Genomic DNA, 23647 nt, shown 5'->3' with positions numbered 1-23647 from the left:
CTGTGCCTGTGTTCATCTTGGCATGAGGTTGGCGTGTGGGTATGCGATGTGCATGTGTGCCTGCAACGATATTCACGATCCTTCCAACCCAAACTAAAGATTCAAAACAGATAAACACCAGGCGGCCCTGGTGGCGCAGTTGGTTAAGGCGTCGGCCCGCGGTGCGGGTGGCTCTGGGTTCGATTCCCGGTGTCGCCCGTCCCGCGGGCGTCGTCCCCAGCTGTGTCACCAGGAGTGGGGTGGGCTCCCACGTTAGCCGTAGCCTAGGGGGAGGGGAAAGGAAGAGGAGGAGCAGGAGCCTTCCTGTAAGTGGGCGCATCAGCCTGTTGGAAGGATGACGAAATAAATAATAAATAAACAAGATGTGCTGTTTGCCCTTTCCATTATGAGCCATGCCTATGCCTACTGAATGAAAAATAATACCTACCGATCTATGAGATCCTGGATAAAACATTAAAAACAGTACCATCATGTCAAATCTCTCTCGTGATCTCAAACACGACTCTGTCCCAGCTCTCGCCATCGCTAGGTGAACAGAAGGTCGCTTGTGGTTTTGGTTTTCGGCAGGCGGCTGCGACGAACCGGGACTTCCCACGTCGGACTGGACGCCGAGTGGAATCCCCGTGGCCGGTGGAAGGTCGCCCTGCTTCAGCTGGCCACAATGGACGGCTTCTGCCTGCTGATCCAGCTGCACCGCATGACAGGCTGTGTGCCAAAGGAGCTAACGGTGAGCAGCTGTCCGTCCCACGGCACATAGAGAACGGTATATGGTCCGTCCGTGGGGCGCGAGCTGATGGGAGTCCGAGTGAGGTGGAGAGCGCGGAATTTTCGTCTATATGGTGTGTCGAAGTTATCCGGACTTTCAAATTTGACCATTTTTACCTGACCTTGACCTAACCTCTATCAGAACGTGACCTAAACTGGCCTTAATGGTCGTCTGATCCACAAAGTTGAATTCGAAATGTAAAGCTAGCCATAAAACATGTGTCACACTACCCTAGTATAGTCTGGGTCACGTTGTGACCCTAAGTGACCTGGCCCCTCTGTGCTTTGATCTGGTATCAGCGACCTAATTTAGCAACATATGTGTTAGGCAATCAAAGCGCTCTCAATGATTTTCGATAACTTGCCTTTTACTCGATGTTATAACGCATTCCTTAGAAGGCCTGCAAACAGCGAAAAATGCGACATTTGACCTGACCTGTGACGTCATCAGTTGGACCTAGACCGATGACATTTGGTCACAAGCTAGTTTCCACTGGGGCTATTGAAATGCCATTTAAAATTTGAAAATCGGTCGGTAACTTTCCGAGATCGTAGGGGAGGAGGGCGAAACACCCCCCCCCCCCCATCACGGGTGGCAGGGTACGCCGATAGCCCTACGGGGTGCGGGTTAAAAGTGGTACCTAAATTTCCGTTAAGCACAAAAATAATAAAACTGTAGAAAAAATAATTTGAGGTGGGTGGCATATTTCTTTGAAAGGCTTAGACACAACGAGTGCGGTTTGTTGATCTTTTCTGTTCTTGTTGCAGGATCTGCTGGAAAATCGACAAATTCTGAAGGTCGGCGTTGAGGTACTTCGAGATTGCGAGCGTTTGACATTGGCAAACTGCCCCTGCATTCCACCTAATGTTGACTATAAGGGATGTCTAGACTTGAAATATCTTGTCGAAGACATGAAAGGCCAGCAGCAGAAATTTAAGAAGAGTACTCTTTCTCTAGAAGACCTGGCAGCGCATGCCGAAGTTCCCTTTCAAAAGGACAAATCCCAAACGTGCAGCGACTGGGAGTTGGACCGTCTGGATCCTGATCAACAGGTAACGCAATTAATCGAAGGAAACACGCTACGCGTTGAACCGTGCTTGATATTATAATTCTGAAATTATAGGTACCTACAGTCCACAGCAGAAGTAATGTGCGGTTTCAGTCATGGGTATGTTCTGCTTCTGAAGCTTAGGAACGATTAGCCAGACTACAATGAAACTTTGAATGTATGTATAGCTTATATGTATCGTCACCCTTGCAGCTGCAACTTTAGCTATTGACATCTTCTTTTCGATCACTCCGCATTAACCCTCGCCCGCACATGCCATTTTCCCATCCTAGAACGCACATGGTGGTTGCCACCCCCCCCCGCGCCATTTCGTTCCTGTTGGAGATAGAGCTTAGCGGTAAAGACCAAAAAGATTCTTTGGGAAGAGACGAATCCAATGATACCCAGTTTTACCTTCTCAGGTCAGTCATTGACCTTCCAGGTCAGGTCAAACTAAAAAATGTTGCTGTTTTGGGTCACCGTTTGATATCAAGTGCGCTGCTTAGCATATACCGATGACGATGCCGTTTTCTGGTGCCAAGCCAGCTAGAACCTCTTTCTCACACTACCCGACCAGGTTTTTGCTGCTGAGGTCATTTCAGGTCAAGTTAGGTCAAGGTCAATTATATGTGTTTGTATGTCTGTGTGTGTCTGTGTGTATACTGATGTGTGCACCGATTGTTTATGTGTCCATATTACATGAAATCATGATCTGAGAAGCTTTTACCAAAAATGCAGTCAAAAAACTTCACAAAAAGTAAATTCCGCTTGCCTAAAACGCAATTATCTTAGATGACCTAGGTTGACCTTGACCTTGACCTTGACATCTATACATCGTCGAACAACATGTTCCATGATAGGTGGGAGGTAAGACTGGTAAAAAAGGCCGAAATCAAGGTGTCAAAAGCTCACAAGGCCCATAGCCAACGCAAGATGTCGAGAATTGGCCATTTGGGTCATGACATGACCTGAAAAACAAGGTCATATCTCCGAAACCAAAAATCACAGAAACTTGAAATTTTCAGTGGACATCAAGAAAGGATAGAGGAGCAGCTATACGAAAAATCAGCCTTCTAGCTCTAAAAATGTTGAGTGCAGAGCAGAAAGACTACCTGGGGGGGTGGCAACCACCCCCCCCCCCCCATGTGCGGGCGAGGGTTAAACAATCGCCAGTCAAAGTCAACCGTTGAGATTGGTAAAACCCTACTTTACTTTAGCGGTGGGCTGTACCTATATGTTGTACAGTCCACAGCAGAAGTAATGTGCGTTTTCAGTCATGTGTATGTTCTGCTTCTGAAGCTTAGGAACGATTAACCAGACTACAATGAAACTTTGAATGTAGCTTAGATGTATCGTCACCCTTGCAGCTGCAACTTAATCTATTGACATTTTCTTTTCCATCACTCCGCATAAAAAAATCGCCAGTAAAAGCCATCCGTTGAGATAGGTAAAACCACACATTACTTAAGCGGTGGGCTGTAGTTAGTAGGTAGTTGTCCTTGGCTTGCAATTGATTCAAAATGGCGCAATTGATTTTTTTTTTGTAAAAATAGGTAAGCGGAATCACCGACCATGTATGATGTAGGCAGGATATGTGACAATATTATGCAGTCTATACCTGAACAAAGACAGCGAATTTCCAGAACTTGAACCTGGAGAGAACAGGACCGGGCACAGGTCTTTGATGTCTTCTTCAAGTTCAAAGGTGTAGCAGAAATGTAGTTATTTCTGAACAAAATTGATTGCAACTAGCAACATTATGGCATGCCAAGTGTTATACGTCTCATCTTATCTCTCATCTCATACTGAATTAAGGACACCCGGAATATAGGTACTTGCGGCTATTACTGCCTTTCGTCAAGTGATAAAACAAATGAACTTCAATCGGCAATGGGAGAGCAGGCAAAAATGACAACGATCAAACATAGGTACAACTGTCACACGCACGCACACACCTACACACAAAAACTTAGTCGCGTCTTAAATCGGTTCCAATTCTGCAGGTGCTAAACTTTTTTTACAGTGAGACCAATTTTCAGTACCCTAGCGGTGCTAAACTTTAAAAGGTGCTAAGAATAGCATGCAGTTAGTACCTTCCGTACTCACATATGAACCGTTTTAGCGCTATTGTTACCCCACGACAAGTAGAATAATGCTAACGAAAGCATTGGGGCTGAAAGTAGAATATCTATACTAGTTAAAGCTGCTGCATGAAAAGTTCGCAAAAACTGCTTTCTTTAGCAGCACATACATACTTTCACTAGTTACTGCAAAAAGGACTAATTAATTACCAAAAAGGAAATTGTGTAAGGCCGAAAAGACGTGCAAAAAAGGTTATATCCTAGATAAGTGTTAGGGGAAGTTGGGGCAATGCCGGAGTTGGGGCAAAGCCGAAATTCGAGATATTTCGAAAACCGTAAGACATGGATGCCACCTGCCAGTGATGCTCTGAAGCTTAAGTGACTACAATGGGGTTGGGAACTCGATTTTTTAAGAATGCATGAAAATGATCAAACTATTTTCACAGAATTTATGGTGCATACCATTGCCTCATAAAATCAATATCCTGAGAGAAATGGGGGAAGAAAGATAGGAAACTTGTTTTGAAAAGTTCTTGAAAAAAGATGCTCTTGATGCTGTTACGTCACATGTCACCTTCTGCGGTTGACAAATAATGGCGCATCTGGCGCACCACAGATTACATGTTATATCAATGGGTGAAAGATGTTGTTTGTTTCACTCTGCCATTCGCGCTGTTTTTAACTTTAAATTATGCTAAAACATTTACGGATGAAATGTTCAGTGTCAAAAATTGATCTGTCTGCCGTGTACTTTATTCCCACTTAACATTGAGCGCGTGATAAACATTTTATGTACCTCGAATTTTCAAATGATAAAGATGATGAATCGGAGGATGCTGAAAATCAAAAGCTCATTCCAATATTTGGACTACTTTACGATTAAAATGTTAACATTCCTGTCATCTTATTGATCATTTATTTGTTCTTTTTTATGAAAATAACTTAAGGCGTTGAGAACCGAGGTAATTTCTATCTACTGTGCCTTAACTTACCAGCAGGGTTGTGCTCGACTCAAAAAAATTTGCCGACTCGACTCATCATTCAACTTCAGAAAGCCTTGACTCAACTCTGACTCAAACAAGGAGCTTATTTTTTCCTTGACTCGACTCATGACTCAAGCGGCTCTATGAAAATATGAGTCGACTCAAACTTGACTCAAATTTTTTGTTGAGTCAAGTGAGTTGACTCAAATTGACTCAGATAAAAACGTTGTTGAGCGGGGGGGGGGTGAAAAAATCCGGCAGCAAGCCTTGGTTTTTAAGCGGGGGGAATGAAAGCTTGTCTCTTAGAAAGTTGAGTCAGTTGACTCATGTTCCTAAATGTTCAACTCAACTCAATGTCAAAAGTTATTTTACTGACTCAACTCTGACTCAACTCAACGCCTTAATATTTTTGTCCGACTCAACTCTGACTCAACTCAACAGCTCAACATTTTATCCGACTCGACTCAAATCTGACTCATTTGAGTCAGAGTTGAGTCAAATTTCTGACTCGACTCATGAGTCAAGCACAACCCCGCTTACCAGCAACAGCAATCTATCTACGCCCTACGGTGGCAAGGGAGACTGTGAAAGAAGCGTAAGATGGATTCTAAACAATTCTTTTGTGATATACTGAAGGGCAAAGTGCAGAGAAGAGCGTACAAGTCCTGTTTTGTGCCAGGCTGTTGCAGTAGCACTTATGAAACTCCGAAAACGATCTTCGTTCATGTCCCGAACAACATTACCCTGAGGAGATGATCGTCTGCAATAGCAGGAAGAGCTGATGCAAGTACTTTGAAATCCACTATCAAGTCGGTGCTATTGTTGTAATGATCACTGTGAGGTGAGATATTTTGTGCAAGGGCTGAGTGTAATGCCCAGGAGATGACCTCCATTCGCCCCCTGACCGGTCAGGGTTATAAAATTTGAGTGGATGGCGGTCCGTTTGGGGTTCAGATGTCAATTGTATTTTGTTACTGTCAAACAATACATGTTATGCTGGCAGCGAATGTGTGTAACGTCGGTTTTCGAAACAGAAGTTAGAACTGTAACGGCAGAGTGCTTGCTGGTCTCATCGTAAGTATTGTAAGTGTTGTAAGCAAAAGCATTGTCAATATTGTAAGTATTGTGAGCATTGATGTATGGTAGATATCACCTCACATGATCTCGGCTCAGATAACCCTCCCCGGTGTCCCTGTCAGTAAATGGCACCTGGATCATTACAGATAAGATAATTTGTCATAATTATTAAAGAATTGGGTGGTTTTGACTCGTTTACTCGAGGTGCAGGTCGCATTTCAATACTTTTCCATAGGCTTGCAATGTAAAGGTCACGACTCTGGCCTAACCTCAGGTCACAGATCAAAAATTCTGAGATATACAAACGACACATACTGCAGGTACTGTTTTGAAGACTTGATGAGAGGAAATAACTTCGTGAAAACTCAAGCTCTGACGTGTTTGCAAACTTTTCTGAGGTGGGGTCAACAAACCCGCTCTGGTTACCTAACCTGACCTGACCCGGCATTTTTTTTTTTTTTTTGCTGAGATGTGCGCAATGAGCATTTAGGAAAAGTCACCAAATATGAGCTGAATGTCTCGCGGCGTTTGGCAATTGTACAAGAAAATCCTGAAAGGCCTCCCCGTCCGAAATAGGGTTAATGTGTATATGAAAAGTTGCAGATGCCAAACATACCCAGATCTAAGACTGCAGTTCCCAGCGCCGCTGCAACGTTTTTAAAACAAACATACATAGGACATACAAACATGTTTATTTGCATCTGTTTTGGATAATAGCAACTCATGGCGCCATCACCCGCGATAACTGTTAGGATTTGAGATATATTTTTACTTAGGCCATTAGTTTGGCTGTAATGTTTATTAATATTAGTTGGGCGGAGTTTGGTAGTTTTTTATTTAACTTGTGGTATGTTGTGCTGATTGCGGGTTGTTCAAACCTTTCAAATGTAAGGACCTTATTGAACTCAACCCTACCCCTACACTACCCTACATACGACTGGACGCTTTCCAAGCCCACAAGCATCACGACGCCGAGATGGAATGTAGCCGGGAAATCACCCTCGCCATCTGCTCTAGAGCTAATCGTGTGGGGCGGCGTGTGGGGCGCCGCTTAGCCTATGGGGGTGCACTTCTGGTGGGTGGGGGACGGGGGTGCACCTGCACCCCTTTCATATGGAAAGTTACTTCCCTGATTACAGCTCCCCGTATTGCACCTAATCAGGGAACGGCCAGCAAACGAAGGAACTATTTCTGGATGACAGGTGAACAACCGCTCACGCAAGGAGCGGAGCTCCGCCCCGTCCAAAGTGGCCAACAAAGCAGAGACAGAGGCAGCATCACATCTTCCATCAAAGAACTGGTTTCTGGCTTGGAAGATGAGCTCCATCTTTGTATCCGAGTCGGTGCTGTCAGGAATCAGCTGGTCTAATGGAGTGAGAGTAGTGAGACGACTAGCTATTGTATCAGAGCTGCCTGGTCTTCGTAGCATTTGCACCGATTCTTCTCGATCGGACTCTGAATTCTGTCCCTCCTGCGTATTACTTGAGGCATAGCTATGTAGCTAAGTCTTTGGCAGAGTTTCATTATCCATGCTTTGCAAACAGTGCCATAACAACACAGTTAATTAATCACCAAGCTGTTTTGCAAGTTCCAATACAGTTGAATCGCACGCGATTTGAGTGCAAAATCAAGAAAAGTGCCAACTTGTTCCCGTAAAATATTTTGAATATTGACCTAAAAAAATGAGTAATTTCCAGATAAAATAACAGCGAAATCAGTTTTCGCTTGCCAATAACACTCACAGATATTGAAGCTCCATTATTAAAGGAACATTTTAGTATATGCCATTCTTTATAAAACTTCTTAGCCACGCAATACCAGCGCAAAATAAAGAGACACTGAAAACACGACCAATCACTCCGATTTACCAAAGGAAAATACATAGACAATGTATGTCTCAACTGCGCCAAATATACAGACAGTTATATACCTACATGTGACGTCATGATTAGCCCGACCAATCAGAAGCAAGTTGTTTTCAGCCACAAATAATTAATTTCTGAACTAACTAGGCATTTTTTTAACAAAGTGATTTTAAATTAAATCATTAAAAATTCTGAGCTTTTTTATTTTACCAAAACATACAGAGCATGCAGATAGGTCCCAACCCTATTATCGCGTGTTTGTTACGAGTCGTCATTCGGAATACTTCGGCTGTGAGGGCGCCAAGAGCGTTTTCAAGGTACGCGTTCCTTGTACTACATGCGCCTTTGCAGCTGCATTTCTTACTCATTATGCTACCGTTTGTCTGGCCAATTCGGTCAAGTAATCTTCAGCATGTCTTTGCATAAGTGTGCTGCCTATTTGAAATTTATATGGCACGTTGAAAAGTTATGGGCCTGCAAATGAAAGTATGGCTGGCTGGGGTAATGCCGAAAACGTGCAATTACGCACGTTAAAGCACGCTACGTGGACTTTACTGCTGTAGAATAGTAACGCGAATTTTTAGTCACACAAATTACACTTTCAACCGACACAACGGCCTGTTACCTATAAGGAATTATTTACCTGGCATTTTCTTATTATATCACACAATTATAACTTCCAGTGTGCACCAAGCGTCCTCAAGCTTTCAGCGTTTCAGCTTTGATAAATTCTGGATAAAGTTTGAGATAAAGTGGCAAAACATCAATGTCGGCATTCCCCGTAGATCATTTCTCCCAATTTCGGCTTTCCCCGCAGTCCGGGGCAACGCCGAAAAAGTCACTTCTTTGATATTTTTAGTTTGTGCGCTTAACGGTATGCGAATTCATCAAATGCGCCTGGTATGTTTGAAAGGCAAAAGACTGGCCTCTCGAATGACGCCAACAAGAATAGCTTATGTTGTCTACCTTGCGTGCTACGGACGTCAGAAAAAAAAGTATTCGGCGTTCCCCCAACTTCCCCTACATACAAGTCTCAATGATTGTGTTTTGCATTCTGCAATATTCCCGTGTAAGCGAATCTTTCAAGCATCCAACACATTATAAAATTAAAAAATAATAATGGAACATTAATTAACACTTCATATCATCTGCATGAAAAACAAATGTAAATATATACACAAACAAACGCACAGGAAATAACGAAAGGTCGCTCATATACCTGCACACTCGCAGTGACCGACGATTAACGCGAGATCGACTGGGGGAGGCGGGGGGGGGGGGGGGGTCGTTGAACCGACGTTCCGTTCATGGCCATAAGTTCGACCTCATCCACGACCAGACGGCGTTTAGTGATAGACGGAACCGGAGACCGCGTGATGTTGTCGTAGTTGTCCTCCATTGTAAGTGGTAGTCGACGGAAGAACTGACCAGGCCCCATGCCTGGAGCAAAAAAAAACTGGATCAGTTCCAAGTTTTTTTTTCTGTTGGGAGCTATTTTCGCAAACAACACAACTTTCCTTCAGACCAAGAAGCGCGATTTGCCAGAGTCGGAATATGAAGCACTTAAACAATATAAGATAATGTCAAAAGATACAACGTGTCAGACTCACCAAAGTCGATCAACGTCGGTGTCGGTGGCATGTGTCGGTGGCAAATGCTCATGTACCACCCGGCCCCGGAGCACTTCACTTCACTTCACTGCACTGCTGCACTGCACTTCCCTCCACCTAACTGCCTCCCGGAGCAGGGGCACGCACTCCCATGCCACGCACGACGGATTCCACCGATAATAGCTGATTTAAGCTATCATTCCAGAGCTATCACTCGGTGGCATGTGCCCAGAGCACTTCACTTCACTTCATTTCACTTCATATACCGGAGCACGTGCACACACTCCCACCACGACCAACGGACTCCACTAAAATGGCGCAACACGTGGCCGGAAACAGCTGGCACGCGCATGCGCATATCGCTCTGCGCCGTCAAAACGTGCTAAAGGGCTGGTGAGGTGCCGCCTGAGGCGGCGGCCGAACAGTGCGGAGGTAGCGCCGCGGCAGGTCGGGCGGCAGCGCGTTATAAGCGGCCGGCCCGCGGCACTGAAACCGCCTCCTTCCCATCTCGGTGCGGCACCGCGGCGCGGCACGTGGAGCAGGTGGTCCTGTCGCGTGACCACGTCTCTAGACAATTTCTGAGTCGCTCGCTCTCGGGCCGCTCAGCATCATGTCGGGCATCTGACAATGATGTCGGGCCGTCCAAAACTCATATATACCACCCTCCAAAATCACGTTTCTGTACTATTGGTAACTGTTCAAATTTGCCCCTATCAACTTTTGTTAACTCGCGCCCCCACAGGTGGTCCTGGATTTCCACGCCCTTCAGGGGGGGGGGGGGGGGGTTGAACACCCTCCCCTTCTAACTCGGCTCCTGGGCCATGTAGCGATATGCGGAAGGCGACGTTCGAATTTCGAAAGAGCGCCAAAAATAATGACGAAGTAACTACGGTCAAATTTGTGGTCAGGTGAAAGTTCAGGTCATCAGAGGTCATTGAAAGCAAAATTTCGCCGACTTTCAGGTCGAATGTCGACTATTTGACTATTTCCAAGAAGCCAACGCATAACTCGGGAACCAATACCACAGCTACAGCGCCGCGGAAAAGCGCATTCGATAGCCCCATTAAAGGGACCCTCCCACCTTCGAAAAAGTTTATGAATTGGCATGAAAGTGATGTCGCTCGGTTCAGAAAGAGCGAAAACGAATATCTACCAAATTTCACCGAAAAATATTCACCGGTTTTCAAGATATTAGACTTTTACTTTTGTTTACTTTTTTGGGATCCCGCTGTTTCTAGCGACTTTATTTTAGAAGTGCGGCGTTTGCGGCAGATGTTGCGCGCAAATAGCATATACCACCGCGTGCTACAAAACGTTTTAGTCAAACATTTAAAAATCGTTAGATATTTGCGCTGACGTCACACATTCAGAGGGGTATTCCTAAGCATTGGCCCCTCTGAATCAAAATGCTGCAATTTTGAAATTCAATATTTCCGATTTAAGGCATTTCTCGATGCTGTGAGTGCCAAAACCGGTAATTGTGAGCCAGGGACCCCATTTTGGCTATCTCAACTCAAATCTAATGTTAAGGTGGGAGGGTCCCTTTAACGATCCTTCTGGATATCTTATTTTCAGATTTGATCTAGCGCAAACGATTTGGCCTGAAGGGGCAAAAAGTGACAAAATAGCTGATTTTTTTCGGAAACAGTGCTTATGCAATTACTTTTGACTCAAGCCTTGCACGAGTGTACTTTCACCGTCATCGTGTTCCTCTCGGCAAGACGCATCGAATTAAATATATACGAGTATGTAATTCGACCTTGTAAGTCAATTTGAAAATTAGACCTCAAGTCAAGGTCATGACCTTTGCGAAAATGGTCATGTTGCATATCAATCGATCCTTTATATCGTCGAGCTGAGCACACCTATGGCGTTTTCATCGCTCTGAGCATGCCTCTATCAAAAGTTGTTCGCGGAACAACTGATAGATACTATTCGTGACCTGAGATGACCTCAGTGGCATAAACAGGGGTCACTGATACCATTTCATGTTCAGTGTATCAAGTTGCTTGTAATTCAGTGTTTGAGTGTTTATAATGGCTTTCGTCCAAAGGCCTTTCAATTCTCTCCCATTGACTTACCTATACCTACCTGATCTAAGTAATGGGGAGGTACCAAAAATGACCTGACCTTAGGTCACCGATATCAATATTCCGAGATATTTTAAATACTATTGCTCTTATCAATCGCTGAAAGGTTCAAGCGATCGGTCACTCAATGTAGCTATGGCAGACATTTAAACTTTTTATGAGGTGAGGTCACTTGAAGTGACCTAGTGACCTGACCCTGAATGACCTTGGTCTGTAATTTTCACAACATGTGTAGAATTGATGTATGATGGGGTGCATGCTTCCGCGCCGCAGTTTTTTATATTCGCGAAAAACCACAGGGTTCAATTAGGGTGTGCAAACAACCTGGTTAATTATGTGCCTGGATGGGAAGATTTTAGCTTGAGCTTGCCCTATCTCTTGGTATCACTTACCTAACCAATTTCTTCCTTGCAGATGTATGCTGCCCAGGACGCCGTTATTGGTGCCAAGATATTCTCCAAACGTCATGGAAAGGTCAACATAGATAATGCCATCGACCAAAAATATTCCAGTAAAACTCAATCGCGGAGGGTAAGTGTATTTAATATTTATTCCCTCGCAAAAATGATGATAGCAGGGAACAATGTCGCGGGTACAGGAGTGTATATCCAGGTATTAAGTGGCTGGTTGCCAACATCAAAATAATCGATCTGCATTGATGAATACGTCTAATGGCTGTTGAAAACCACTGCCGAAATGTGTGCACGGACCATAGGCGCGGGAGCCGGGGGGCAGTGGGGGCAGCTTGCCCCCCCAACTTTGGGGCCGTGGGGGCGGTGCCCCCACAGCTTTGAGACGGAATACCATACTTTTTTTGCAAATGTTTTCTTTTTTTGTTGAAAAAGCCGAGGGGTGAAAAATAAGTGGCCTAAAACCGGCGAGAAAACTAGATTTGGGGATACCCTAGGTTGATCTCTATTATGGTGTGCCCCCCCAGTCGGAAAGAAGTTCCCGCGCCCCTGGCACGGACCCTCTTTTCATTTCTATTGAGTCATTTTACAGGAGTGTCTCTGTCATTTAAAGTTATTACACCAAAAGCACATAGGCTAACCAACCACTGTTTTGCTCGAGGGCCGTGCATCGTATTAGAAGGATAACTACCTATTGGTATTTAAGGCATCGTTGACGAGGACGTCAACGATATATGTAACCGTTGTAACCGATTGTTATCGTTATGTAATAACGGTTATGTATAATAACGGTCACAAACTGAGAGCTCATGAGAAAACGTCTGAAGAAAAACGGAGTCAAACGAGCTGGAAAGATGAACACATGAGATGATGAGGAGAAGGAATGGACAAGGGATTGGTAGAAGATTTTGAAGGAATCCATGGAATATAAAGGCGTGATAAGATTCTGTGTTAAATCGAGACATTTTGTGAGAGGAAGCCTATACGTACGTCTCAGATACGTACAAAGGTATAACATACATCATACAAATCTAACTATGATCTCAATCGCCCTGGGACTAAATGTGTACCTATGCGATTGACGGTTTCAGTAAACTGTAAAAGCTTATTATGTGAAACCAGTAAAACGCCTTTTGGGGCGACCAACGGAGCGAGCGAGAGGGTGCAGGTCTTGCACGTGCGAAATCGCGAGGGGGTACCTCCAACTGACTCGTGCACGGCACCCTACTAACCGGTCCCTAACGATGTGCCGAATTTGAGCACAATCGGCCCAGCCGTTCTGGAGATCTGGAAGCGCGGCACTCTGCACGTGCGCACGTGCAAAATGGGTCCCAACTGACTTTTGCACGGCACCCTTCTAACCGATCTTAACCGCGTACCAAATTTGAGCGCATTCGGTCCAGCCGTTCTCGACATCTGGAATCAACCCCTGCACGTGCGCACGTGCAGCAGCACCCAAACTGTGACACATGCAAATGCATCGCCTATAGAGGGTGCCTACCTGCATGCCAAGTTTCAGCGCAATCGGCCCAGTAGTTACCGAAATATTGCAATTGTTACTGACACATCATCGGTTTGCACGTGGCACGTGCATGAGGGGTCACCCACATGCATCGGGAATAGTCCAATACTTAGTAGAAGGAATGAAGCTACCCTCATACAAAAATTACCGCATGTTCATCGGTCAAGTGGTTGCTGAAATATAAACCTCGCAAAAGCGTCCGCACGGCCGGCCGGCCGGCTCTCCGTAAGTCGCCCCAAAAGGCGTTATACTGGTTGTAGCGAGCCAGTGAGTTACCCATCTATATAATTGTGTCCTTTCAGGATGCTTCTCCTGCATGCGATGATGATGAAGAGTGCGACGGATGTGGCATCTTGAAGGCAGTCAAGACACTGAAGACTCCAAAGCTTGTTCCAGTTAAATACGAAAAGCTGCTGCCAGGTAATATGTGGGTCATGACAACTCATCGATCACATACGTATTGATCAGTTGGCTAAATGTAGGTGTTGGCCCCAAACAGCGGGTTCTTGAACGCTGAAGGGAGTATTCTTAGTCAGACATAAGGAATGCTTCATCGCCTTCATGAGAAGAAAGTAGGCAATAACCGCTAAGTGAACAATGAACATAGCAATTTGTTATGGTCACTAAGGTCATTCTGGTAAAGTAACTTTGTTAAATTACTTCCAGGTCCGCTGAAAAACTGGGATACGTCCATGCTCTTCTGCGGGAACTGTCAGAAGACGTGGTTTGAACGACAGCGTGAGACACAGCAGTCCCTTGACGTAGCGCAGTGGAATAGGTAAAGTGTTTTATTAAAGATGTGTTGTGTGATCACTCTAAATACATAGTATTATATGTAGTATTATTCTAAGTGCCTGATTCTTCTAATCAGTGCATGCAAGGTAATAGGTATATTGAATGAGGGACTGCATGCAGTTAACCCTAGAACGCCTAGGGGGGGGGGGGTTGTATCAACCCCCCCCTGAGGTTTTTTTTTGAAGTGCACGCTAAACGGCTTGTCGTAGCGGGCTGAAATTTTCAATACCCTCTGGGGCAACCTTTGCGCATTTTTTGCCGAAAAAAATTGATCGGGTCATGTCAGGTCACGGAGTTATGACGTCATAAGAGGTACAGCCTCTGGCCGACAGTTACCAAACGTGTGCGCCGAATCCCTAGGTTTTCTGCCGGTGATACCCACATTGTTTGATGGATCATGATGAAACTTCCCATGCATGTTGGGGCAAGCATTGGCTATCGTGTGGTGTAAGAAAATTGACCGGGTCAGGTCAGGTCACGGAGCTATGACGTCACAAGAGGAACAGCGTCCGGTACTATTTTTGAAAAGCGCCCGAACCACTATTTTGCTAATTCTTGTCACCTCAATGGGAATATGCAGCAATATTAGCTTCTATAGGGAGCAAATGGACCACCCAAATCCAAAAATACAATCATATTTCAAAAATTTAAATTTTGATTTTTCGAATTTCTGCCGCCGACTGTGACCTTGCCGACTTCCGGCGCTCCCAACGCGCCATTTTTAGAGCTAGGGAAACGAAATACATACCAAACGATAGAGAATTGATCAAGGAACACGATAGTGAAGGTTTCAAGTCGATATCTCCCACCGTTTTGCCGCAATCGCCGCGGAAAGTTGAAAAAGTTTGATTTTTTTCGGAAAATTTGACCTTTGACCGGTCATAAGTAGGTCAAATGTTGACCTATGACCAAAAAATATACCACCAATCGCGAGATCTCGTTGAGAGCAATCCGTTGTTTTTTTCCGCTAAGCTCTACGACCTTCTGTTTCGAAACGCCAGGGGGGGTCGTAACCCCCCCCCCCCTGGTCGTTCGTGTTATGAGAAATGGCCTGGTCGTGCGAGGGAAAATGATTCACCTTGCTGTACGCTGATCGTATAATGTATATGTTACAGGGAGTATGCGATTTCAGTTAGTTTGCAACGACCCTAGGGTGGTTGTAACCTCCCTGAACGATCAGTTTGTTTGCAACGACCCTAGGGACGTTACAAAATAACTGCTCGTTCCGGGACGTTGTAACGAAACTAGGGTCGTTGCAACCTCCCTAGTTAGTATGCAACGAACCTAGGTTTGTTACAAAATAACTAGGGAGTTTAAGAATTCATCGAGTCTCGTTTCACAGGAGGGCCGTCAACAATCTTGTCCAATGAATAATGAATATCTTGTTCAATCTAGTTCATTTTAAAAGAAAAGGAGAACAAAATTTGAACATTCAGCTCCGGAGTATGTATAGGTGGTGCCCGGGACAAAGCACGTAACTGTGATTATTTTGACTGCATTATATCGCCAGCATATGCTTACATGTAGAAAATAAAGTTACTGTGATAGGTGTGATAGATATCCGTCGCTATTCGTGAGCGGGTTATCCCTCACACTTTAAGGGGTGCGGGTGTGATAAAACCCTTCGTTTTTTCGCGATTATCTCGCGCTAAAAGCGGCCGATCGTGACGCAACTTTGAGTGTCCTCGAACTTGTCTATACGTTACTGGTTACACATTCCCTATACAGTTCATGATCCTGAAACCAATGACCTTTGACCTTTGATCTGATTTCTGAGACCATGGCAGACCGAAATGATTTGCCGTTTATGTTAGCGCGCATAAAGTTGCGTTTCCAGACTTCTATTGTGACTACATATAAACGTGCCAACATGTGAACTGATGGTTGTCCCATGCATCATGATGGGTTTCAAGTTGACTTGTCAGTTGTCGGCCAGGTCAAGGTCATTGACCTTTGGTGACTTCGGATGACTGTTTCAAATTTTACGATTTTAAGGGATTTTTTTAAAGCTTATTTCGAATCCAGCATTCGTTGAGACATTTGAGAAGTATGTGTAGTTTTGGTGCCAATGCCTCTTGCTACGAAGCTCTCGCTGGTGGTTTAGGTACACCTGCTATAAACAGGTGGTGCGGGTGGGACGCCTACTACTTTTTTTTTGTTGGGTTAGGCCCTTTCGGTCCAATTAGACCATCTCAGAGCCGGAAGGATGTTAGGAATTAGGGGGAGACATTGGTCTGGGCAGGCACCCTAGTGAGTCACCGGGGCTGAGCCCATCCCGAAGGACAGGCCGATCAGCCCCAAGGTACTCACTGCACCCGGCTACGGGGTGCGCTCCCTCGGGAGCAGCGGTGCCGCTCCTAAGGAGCAGCCCGCATGAGATAAAGTTGCCTGTCCAGCCCGGCGAGGGGTTGCGGCGTGGAGGAGAAGGATTTCAGTATCCTGAGGATAGAAGCATGGAACGGTGGCCTACCACTTGACCCAAACTTACCCAACCCAGCGTAGCTTAATCCTCGCCCCCCCCCCCACTAGTTTTTTTTTTCGCGATAGCTCCGAACACGCTAGCAACAGAGAGCTGAGACTAGGCATACCTGACCTTTGATTCAAGCCGGATCTTGTGACACCAACCATATTTTCAGGTCAGGTCAGGGTACTGACCTATGACGTCATAAGTGAACGGTCCTCAGATGCCGCAATTTCGCAGCGCCCTCAGTCCCAGAGGAGCTTTTACAGGGAGATGAAACTTACAGTACGTGCATCTTTTAGAAGTCTCACTAGGATTTTCCTAAAGATCACTTGAGGTCAGGTCGGTCACGTGACATCACCAGTCACCACTACAAGTCAATTGAGAAAAATGAAAACTGCTATTCTGGCGCCGGGAACGATCTCAAACTATCTCAAGCACACGGATCGTAATTTCATGCACTCCTTGCAAGGTTAGATGCTTCGATTTTGCATTGGTGACGTTGCGTGACGTCATTTATGACGTCACTAGGGTCATACGAGCTTTTCGTCAATAACTCCCGATCAAACTGAGCTAGCGAGTCGGTCAAGCCACCAATGGACTGAGGGAAACCTGCCGAATCGAATAATATGCAACATGACCTCTTTTGACCAATTTCGCAACCTAGGGGTCTCTGACCTGACCTTGACCCGAGGTCAACACCTCAAGTTAACCTCCCCCGAACAAAAAGTATACCATTCGACGCGCCTGAGCAAGGCGAGCACGTTGATGCTAAAATCGCGTTTTACGACTGTTTTTTAAGAAGTTATTTATCAAAAACCGAACCCGCGTCTTGGGTCACTTGATCTGACCTCAGAGGTCACCGGTTGACCTGAGACCTTAAAATCGGGTACTAGTTGCTGTGTCTCCTAACGGCACACACGCTCGTTTTTTTCCTGCGACGCTCTAACTCCAAAAGGGGGGAAAAATGACAATGGGGTCGTACCAAACCTCCCCCGGCCGGCGCGTATGTAGAAAACCAACAGGTCCGGCGGGGTTAACTCTCGCCCTTATTGGTGTTTTGCTAGCCGCAAACGTACAGGGCGAGGCTAGGTATTGGTTGACCTTCCAGGTCAGGTCAGTGACTTAAAAGTCGGGAAAATCGGGACCTGTTCAAACTTTGGAGAATTAGGTTGTTATGAGGTTTTTCGGAGCGCTGATCACGAATTTCATGTCAACTTTGATCACCGATGACGTCTTGATGTTTTTAGGCCAGATCAGGTCAGGTCAGGTCAACCAGTAGGCGTCTTGCTAGCTGTCCATAGTAGGTGTCAACCACCGCTGACAGCTTCGTGATATGGTACGAACTACGAAGGCGCCAAAATTACTTCGTAAATGTTTAAATGGATGCTGAATTCGAAATCAGCTCCAAAAACTAGCCTAGAATATATGAACCCAGAGGAAGTGAACCAAGGTCATCAAAGGTCAATGACCTTGACCTGACCTTCACGTGACCTTAATGACACCCACCATAATGCATGGGACCATGCCATCATTTCACATGTTTGAACGTTTACAATCACAAAAAGACTGGAAACGAGCGGATAATAGCCCGCGACCGCCTGGGGGGGGGGTCGGATCCGACCCCCCCCCCCCTCCGTTTTTCTTGAATAACTCATGAACCACTTTCGCTATCTACTTGAAACTTGGCATACCTTCTCCCCTATCAATTTGACGTCTCCTGTGCAATTTTTAAGAAAAAATTTCCAAATTTTTTTGAGATATATCGATTTTAGTGATGTAACTACATGGCGTTTTTAGTCAAAAAGTGGTAAATGTTTAAAAAATTGCCAAAAATCAGAGTTAAAAACAAATTGCAAATTAAGGACATGAAAAGACGCAGCTCAACGAGTTCTTTAAAATGGCTATCTCAGATTTTCCATAAAATGCGTTTTTCACCCCTAAAAATTCAAAAAACTATATTTTTTGGAAAACAGCTAATAAAATCCAAAATTTTGGGAATTTCCAAAAAACCGGAGTATATGTTGTAGAGCTCTATTAGAACATTAGATGCCCCAAATTTAAACTTTCTATCTTGATTTTTGACCCCCAAATTGTAAAAAATAGCTCCAACATGCATAGGGCATGGTGACGTCATAAGCATTTTCGCGAATTAGAGGCACTTCTGAACATCGCATGTGAAAACAAATGGCACCACTAGATTCCTGGGACAAAGCTCGTCTAGAAAAGTGCATTTTTATGTCAAAAATAAAAAGTTGAAAAATTGACCTTTTTTCTCGGCCCTCGTATAGTATAAACGATTTTTTATGCTTTCAATGCACACTTATCACCAGCACAGTGACTTGGGGTCACATATAACCATTACCATCGGATTCGGCGTGAAAAATAAGCAATAAAACATGTGTCGCACGCCCATGTAGCAGAAATTGAAAACCGTGACCTTTCGTGACCTGACCTGACCTTGACCCGTACTTAGTATGACCCCTATACGCACACGGTACCTTCACTAGGCCTTTGAGGTCATTTTTGGTGAGTTTCGAGCAGCAGCTATCGATTCCGCTGTCCGTAAGCCTAATCATGCAAAACCCCTGAATTTGACCTTTGACCTGACCTTGACCCGAAAGTTGACCTCAATCTTAAAATCTTAAGGGTGCTTTGTGAAGGTCTCGTAGAGACCTTTCGAACGCCGCCTCGCGGGGCTCGATACGACCATTGGTTCTCGAGATAACAGGGGGGGGGGTCGGATCCGACCCCCCCCCCAGGCTGTCGTGGGTACGGAAATAGCCCAGGCGGTGCCGGGATAGCCGTTTTTACGAAGGGCTTCATGGCGAATGCCCATCTCATTTGAACAACTCTGCACCAAATGTGCACCTGATCTGCACAAAATGTGTACTATATGGCCGTCGTGAAATACTCCTGAGCTGAATGTTCAAATTTTGTTCTCCTTTCCTTGTTCTCCTTCTGAACTAGGTTGAACAAGATTTTCATTGGACAAGATTGTTGACGGCCCTCCTGTGAAACGAGACTCGATGAGTTCTTAAACTCCCTAGTTATTTTGTAACAACCCTAGGTTCGTTGCATACTAACTAGGGAGGTTGCAACGACCCTAGTTTCGTTACAACGTCCCGGAACGAGCAGTTATTTTGTAACGTCCCTAGGGTCGTTGCAAACAAACTGGTCGTTCAGGGAGGTTATACAACCACCCTAGGGTCGTTGCAAACTAACTGAAATCGCATACTCCCTGTAACATATATAAGGTACGGTTCTCCAGGGTATTAGTCGTTGGTCGCTCGGCGAGCGGGAGGGCAACCAGTTCCGCCCCTGTATCGCGTGACCCCTTGCTCCGCCCAGTTACGCACGAGCGTACAGTAGGTCTACTAAAAAAGTCCCCCGCTCCAGAGGCGGCCGGCCGGCCGAACCCCCGGATTCCAGCCCCGACTCTATTGCGCAGGCCGCGGCAGCGACACGGGTCAGGTCGCGGCGCCCGGCGAGTGGGTCAGTTGGCGGCGGCCGGCCGTGGAGTGAGGACGCCGTGTGTGGGGCGCAGAGATGCCGCAGTGCAGAGGAGGGGGAAGATAGCGACTCTGCACTATGCCGGAAATGATGCCTTTGTGATCTAAATTAAACACCTGCAGACGCAGTGCATATCCTCCCTCGCCCCATTCCTATTTTATCCTAATCCTTCAATAATCCGTAATGACCATTCAACGCAAGCAAACAAAACAACCCGTTTAGCGGCGACATCATCTCTGATAAAAAGCGACAGTGATGATTAAAATAGACTTAGCGCGAGGGCAAATCGAGGGGTATATATGTATCACATACCGAGTATTTTATTCCCATCTAGCAAATCAAGATTGGAGATCTTGTCCAACAAGTCAGCGGCCGTTCTAGACACGGATAAATGCTTTGTTTTCGGTCGCATCATTATCTGCAATAATTCGAAGCGAGGTTTAACCCTCGCCTGCCGAGAAGAAGGGGTGAATGCCGCCACCATGTATTTTTTTGCGGTAGCTCAAAGCACACTGATGATAGAAGGCTGACATTTCATACGCCTTGCATTTAATTCAAGCCGGATCATTTGACATCAACCACGTTTTCAGGTCAGGTCACTTAACCATGGCGTCTTAAGTAAATCTCTGCACGGTTGTCGGTTATAAAATGATGCAAATCCGCAATGCACTTAGTGTCATATAAGCATAATGGGGAAATATGGAAACTGTTAATTTGGCGTCGGAAATGATCTAAAATTATGCCTCAAGCACTTCAAATCGTGACTTCATACATTCTTGGCAAGGTCTAATGCTTCACTTTTGCATTGTTCACCTTGCGTGACGTCATTTATGACGTCACTAGGACTAGGGTGATAGGAGTACTTCGTCAATAACTCCCGATCAAAATGAGCTAGCCAGTCGGGACAGCCATCAATGGACTTTGCAAGACTTGCCGAATCAAATGTTATGCAACATGTCCTCCTTTCAACAGCTTCGTGACCTGTGTTGCCCTAACATGAGTCATGACATTGACCTCAGGTAAACATCCTAAATTGCTTCACCTAAATAAAAAAGCGTATAAATCGACGCGTCTGAGAACAGAAAACACGATTGTATCGAAATGACGATAATGCGACCATTTTTGCGAAGTTATTTACCAAAAACCGGTCGAATGCCTTGGCACCCTTGACCTGCCCTAAGAGGTCACTGATATTTTAAAATCGGGTACCAGTCGCTGCGTCACGTAACGAAGCAAACTCTTGTTTTTTTTTCCGCGAGGCTCTAGCAGCTAGCTCAATTATAGGAGTTAAACATGGGGTTGGGGGATCGCTCCCTTCTCACTCGCTATTTGGCCGGGATGATGTTTGCAATTATTGTTAAAATCTAGCATTTCAAGATTTCAAATGACCCATTTTCCCCGCCCAAGTCTTTCAATTCAAGGTCATAACACCATGTCACGTCAAGTGACCTTACGGCTTACCTCAAGGAAAGTTCCTGTGCTCATCATATCTAAATACACCGACTAACCGATCGCTTTAGAACTTTCAGCGATTTCAATGGGCAACACTATATGCATTTGAAACGTTTACTTTGCAAGTTTGACATTGTTGACAGAAAGGCCGGGTCAATTTTGAGATCGCTCAAGTCAATGGGAGAAAATTGAACTGTGACATAACTATGCTCTGGTGTAGTAAATAATTGGGTTGTGCGAGCCAGCGACAGTGATTTGCGGAGGCGAGACTGTTCCCGTGGGACGATTGCCCTGTCAGGACAGTCCAGCCGTCTCCCAAACGGTCACCCGAAGAGGATTATGTGTCCTGGAATGGATCCGACATCAACTACAGGCTGGCTGGTGGGGTGACCTCCAGTCCAGAGAGGGAAGCATGAAGACTAGGGGCGATGCGGATTGTTTTTTCCTGAGGATAGCGAGGACGGAAGGAATCTAGCACCCTTGACCCTTCCTCATACTGAATGTATCTCAAGCGTTTTTTTCTCGACATCGTCAATGTGTCATGAATAAAAATATGAAATCCGGGATGATAAATTAAATATAGAAATTGTGGCCAACAGAACATTATCAGTTGCGTTCAACATACTCGTAAGCATGATCACACACCCAGCTTACATATGAGCCATGTAATAATTATTTTTGATAGACATGCTTAAGTTATGAAATCATCTGAAGTGTTTGTAAAGTTCCACGATACGGATCTAATATCCTGCTATGCATCATGACAATTTCTGGTCAGGTCATGTCTTTGAACATAGGCCAAATTTTTCAAATGACCTTTAAAGATCAACTTTTGATTCATTCGAAGCGATTTGATAAGAGGAACTCGAGGCTGGTAAAATTAATTTCAAGCAAGTTTTAAGCTAATAACTTTTAAGTGTCTGTGGAAAAGCAATTGGTTTTCTCATAATACCGATGGTGGCAGTTGCTGTTATTTACGTGCTAAGCCGTTCACCTTAATTAAACTGACAATATTATTCAGACATAGCGGTAAACGAGCTGATTGTTGTGTTAGGTTAGGCTCGGTCGATTTCAGTGTGGGAAGGATGACAGGAGTTAGGGGGAGACAGGGGGCCCGGGCGGGAGTCCTGGACTTCATGCTCCGCTGGGGCCGAGCCCATCACGTGGGTTGGATTGCCCTGACACATGGATAGCCCTGGGCGGTATTTCACGGCCCCGCGTTGCAGCACGCTGCGCTGCGCTGCTGCATTGTTGCGGCGGTTGATATGAATTCGGCTCCACACTAGCGTTGCGAGCTTCCGAGTCTGTTAACTCATTAGATACGCTTGGCAGCTTTTGCTGCCACAGGACAAAATAGCGCCGCATTCCAAAACGTTGCGGTGAACTTTCAAAGTTCTCACCCGAACGGAAGACCAAAACAATGCACGTCATGTGCGCTCCGAGTTATTAATTGAGAAAGCGAATGTGCTGAGAAATAAACAATTTATCGCGGGGGTGCAAGGGGCGCGCGATGGCGGCCGTGCGGCGGACACCAAAGAAGTCAGTTGCGAAGGTGGTGTGAATAAATGTTACCTTTTTATTATTGATTATTGTAAAGAAATGTGTTATTATCAATGGGAAGAGCTTAGGTGCGACATGATTTTATCTAAGTATCGCCAATCGTGCGTTATATTTAAGTGGCAGCAAAAGCTGCCAACCGTATCTTACGTAGTCAAAAATGGAGCAGTTACGTCCTTTTTGCTATGCCATTCGTAAGTGAGCAACAATGTCTGGCTTTATGGCTCATAGTGTTATGCCCCAGTTCTTTGCCTTTCCGAAAATGGTCATTACCGGTGTTTCTGCTATTTATTCTTGTCTGCAGAGCATTGCATACCAACACAGTACCAGGCGTGTAATGTGTTCCGCCATTTCTGAAGCAGGGACGTTGAACGGAGTGGTGCGGACAAACTGTCATCAGAGGCGCCATCCCTCAAG

At 45.3% G+C, this 23647-nt stretch overlaps 1 protein-coding gene across 1 annotated transcript in view; it reads left to right on the top strand.

The window, feature by feature from the left end:
• LOC122383750 overlaps window positions 1–23647 on the top strand; it is a 43011-nt gene that overhangs the window by 3156 nt on the left and 16208 nt on the right. Inside the window, exons 3-7 of the mRNA XM_043370492.1 lie at window positions 568–727; window positions 1534–1818; window positions 11935–12051; window positions 13755–13872; window positions 14119–14230. Of these exons, the coding sequence (XP_043226427.1) occupies window positions 568–727; window positions 1534–1818; window positions 11935–12051; window positions 13755–13872; window positions 14119–14230 (792 nt within the window). The remainder of the gene's footprint in view (window positions 1–567; window positions 728–1533; window positions 1819–11934; window positions 12052–13754; window positions 13873–14118; window positions 14231–23647) is intronic.

The sequence above is a fragment of the Amphibalanus amphitrite genome, unplaced genomic scaffold (assembly GCF_019059575.1).
Source record: "Amphibalanus amphitrite isolate SeventyFive unplaced genomic scaffold, NRLGWU_Aamphi_draft 000172F_arrow, whole genome shotgun sequence".
Lineage (NCBI taxonomy): Eukaryota > Metazoa > Arthropoda > Thecostraca > Balanomorpha > Balanidae > Amphibalanus > Amphibalanus amphitrite.
The sequence above is the reverse complement of the archived record's forward strand: the minus strand, read 5'-3'. Positions and strand labels throughout refer to the sequence as shown.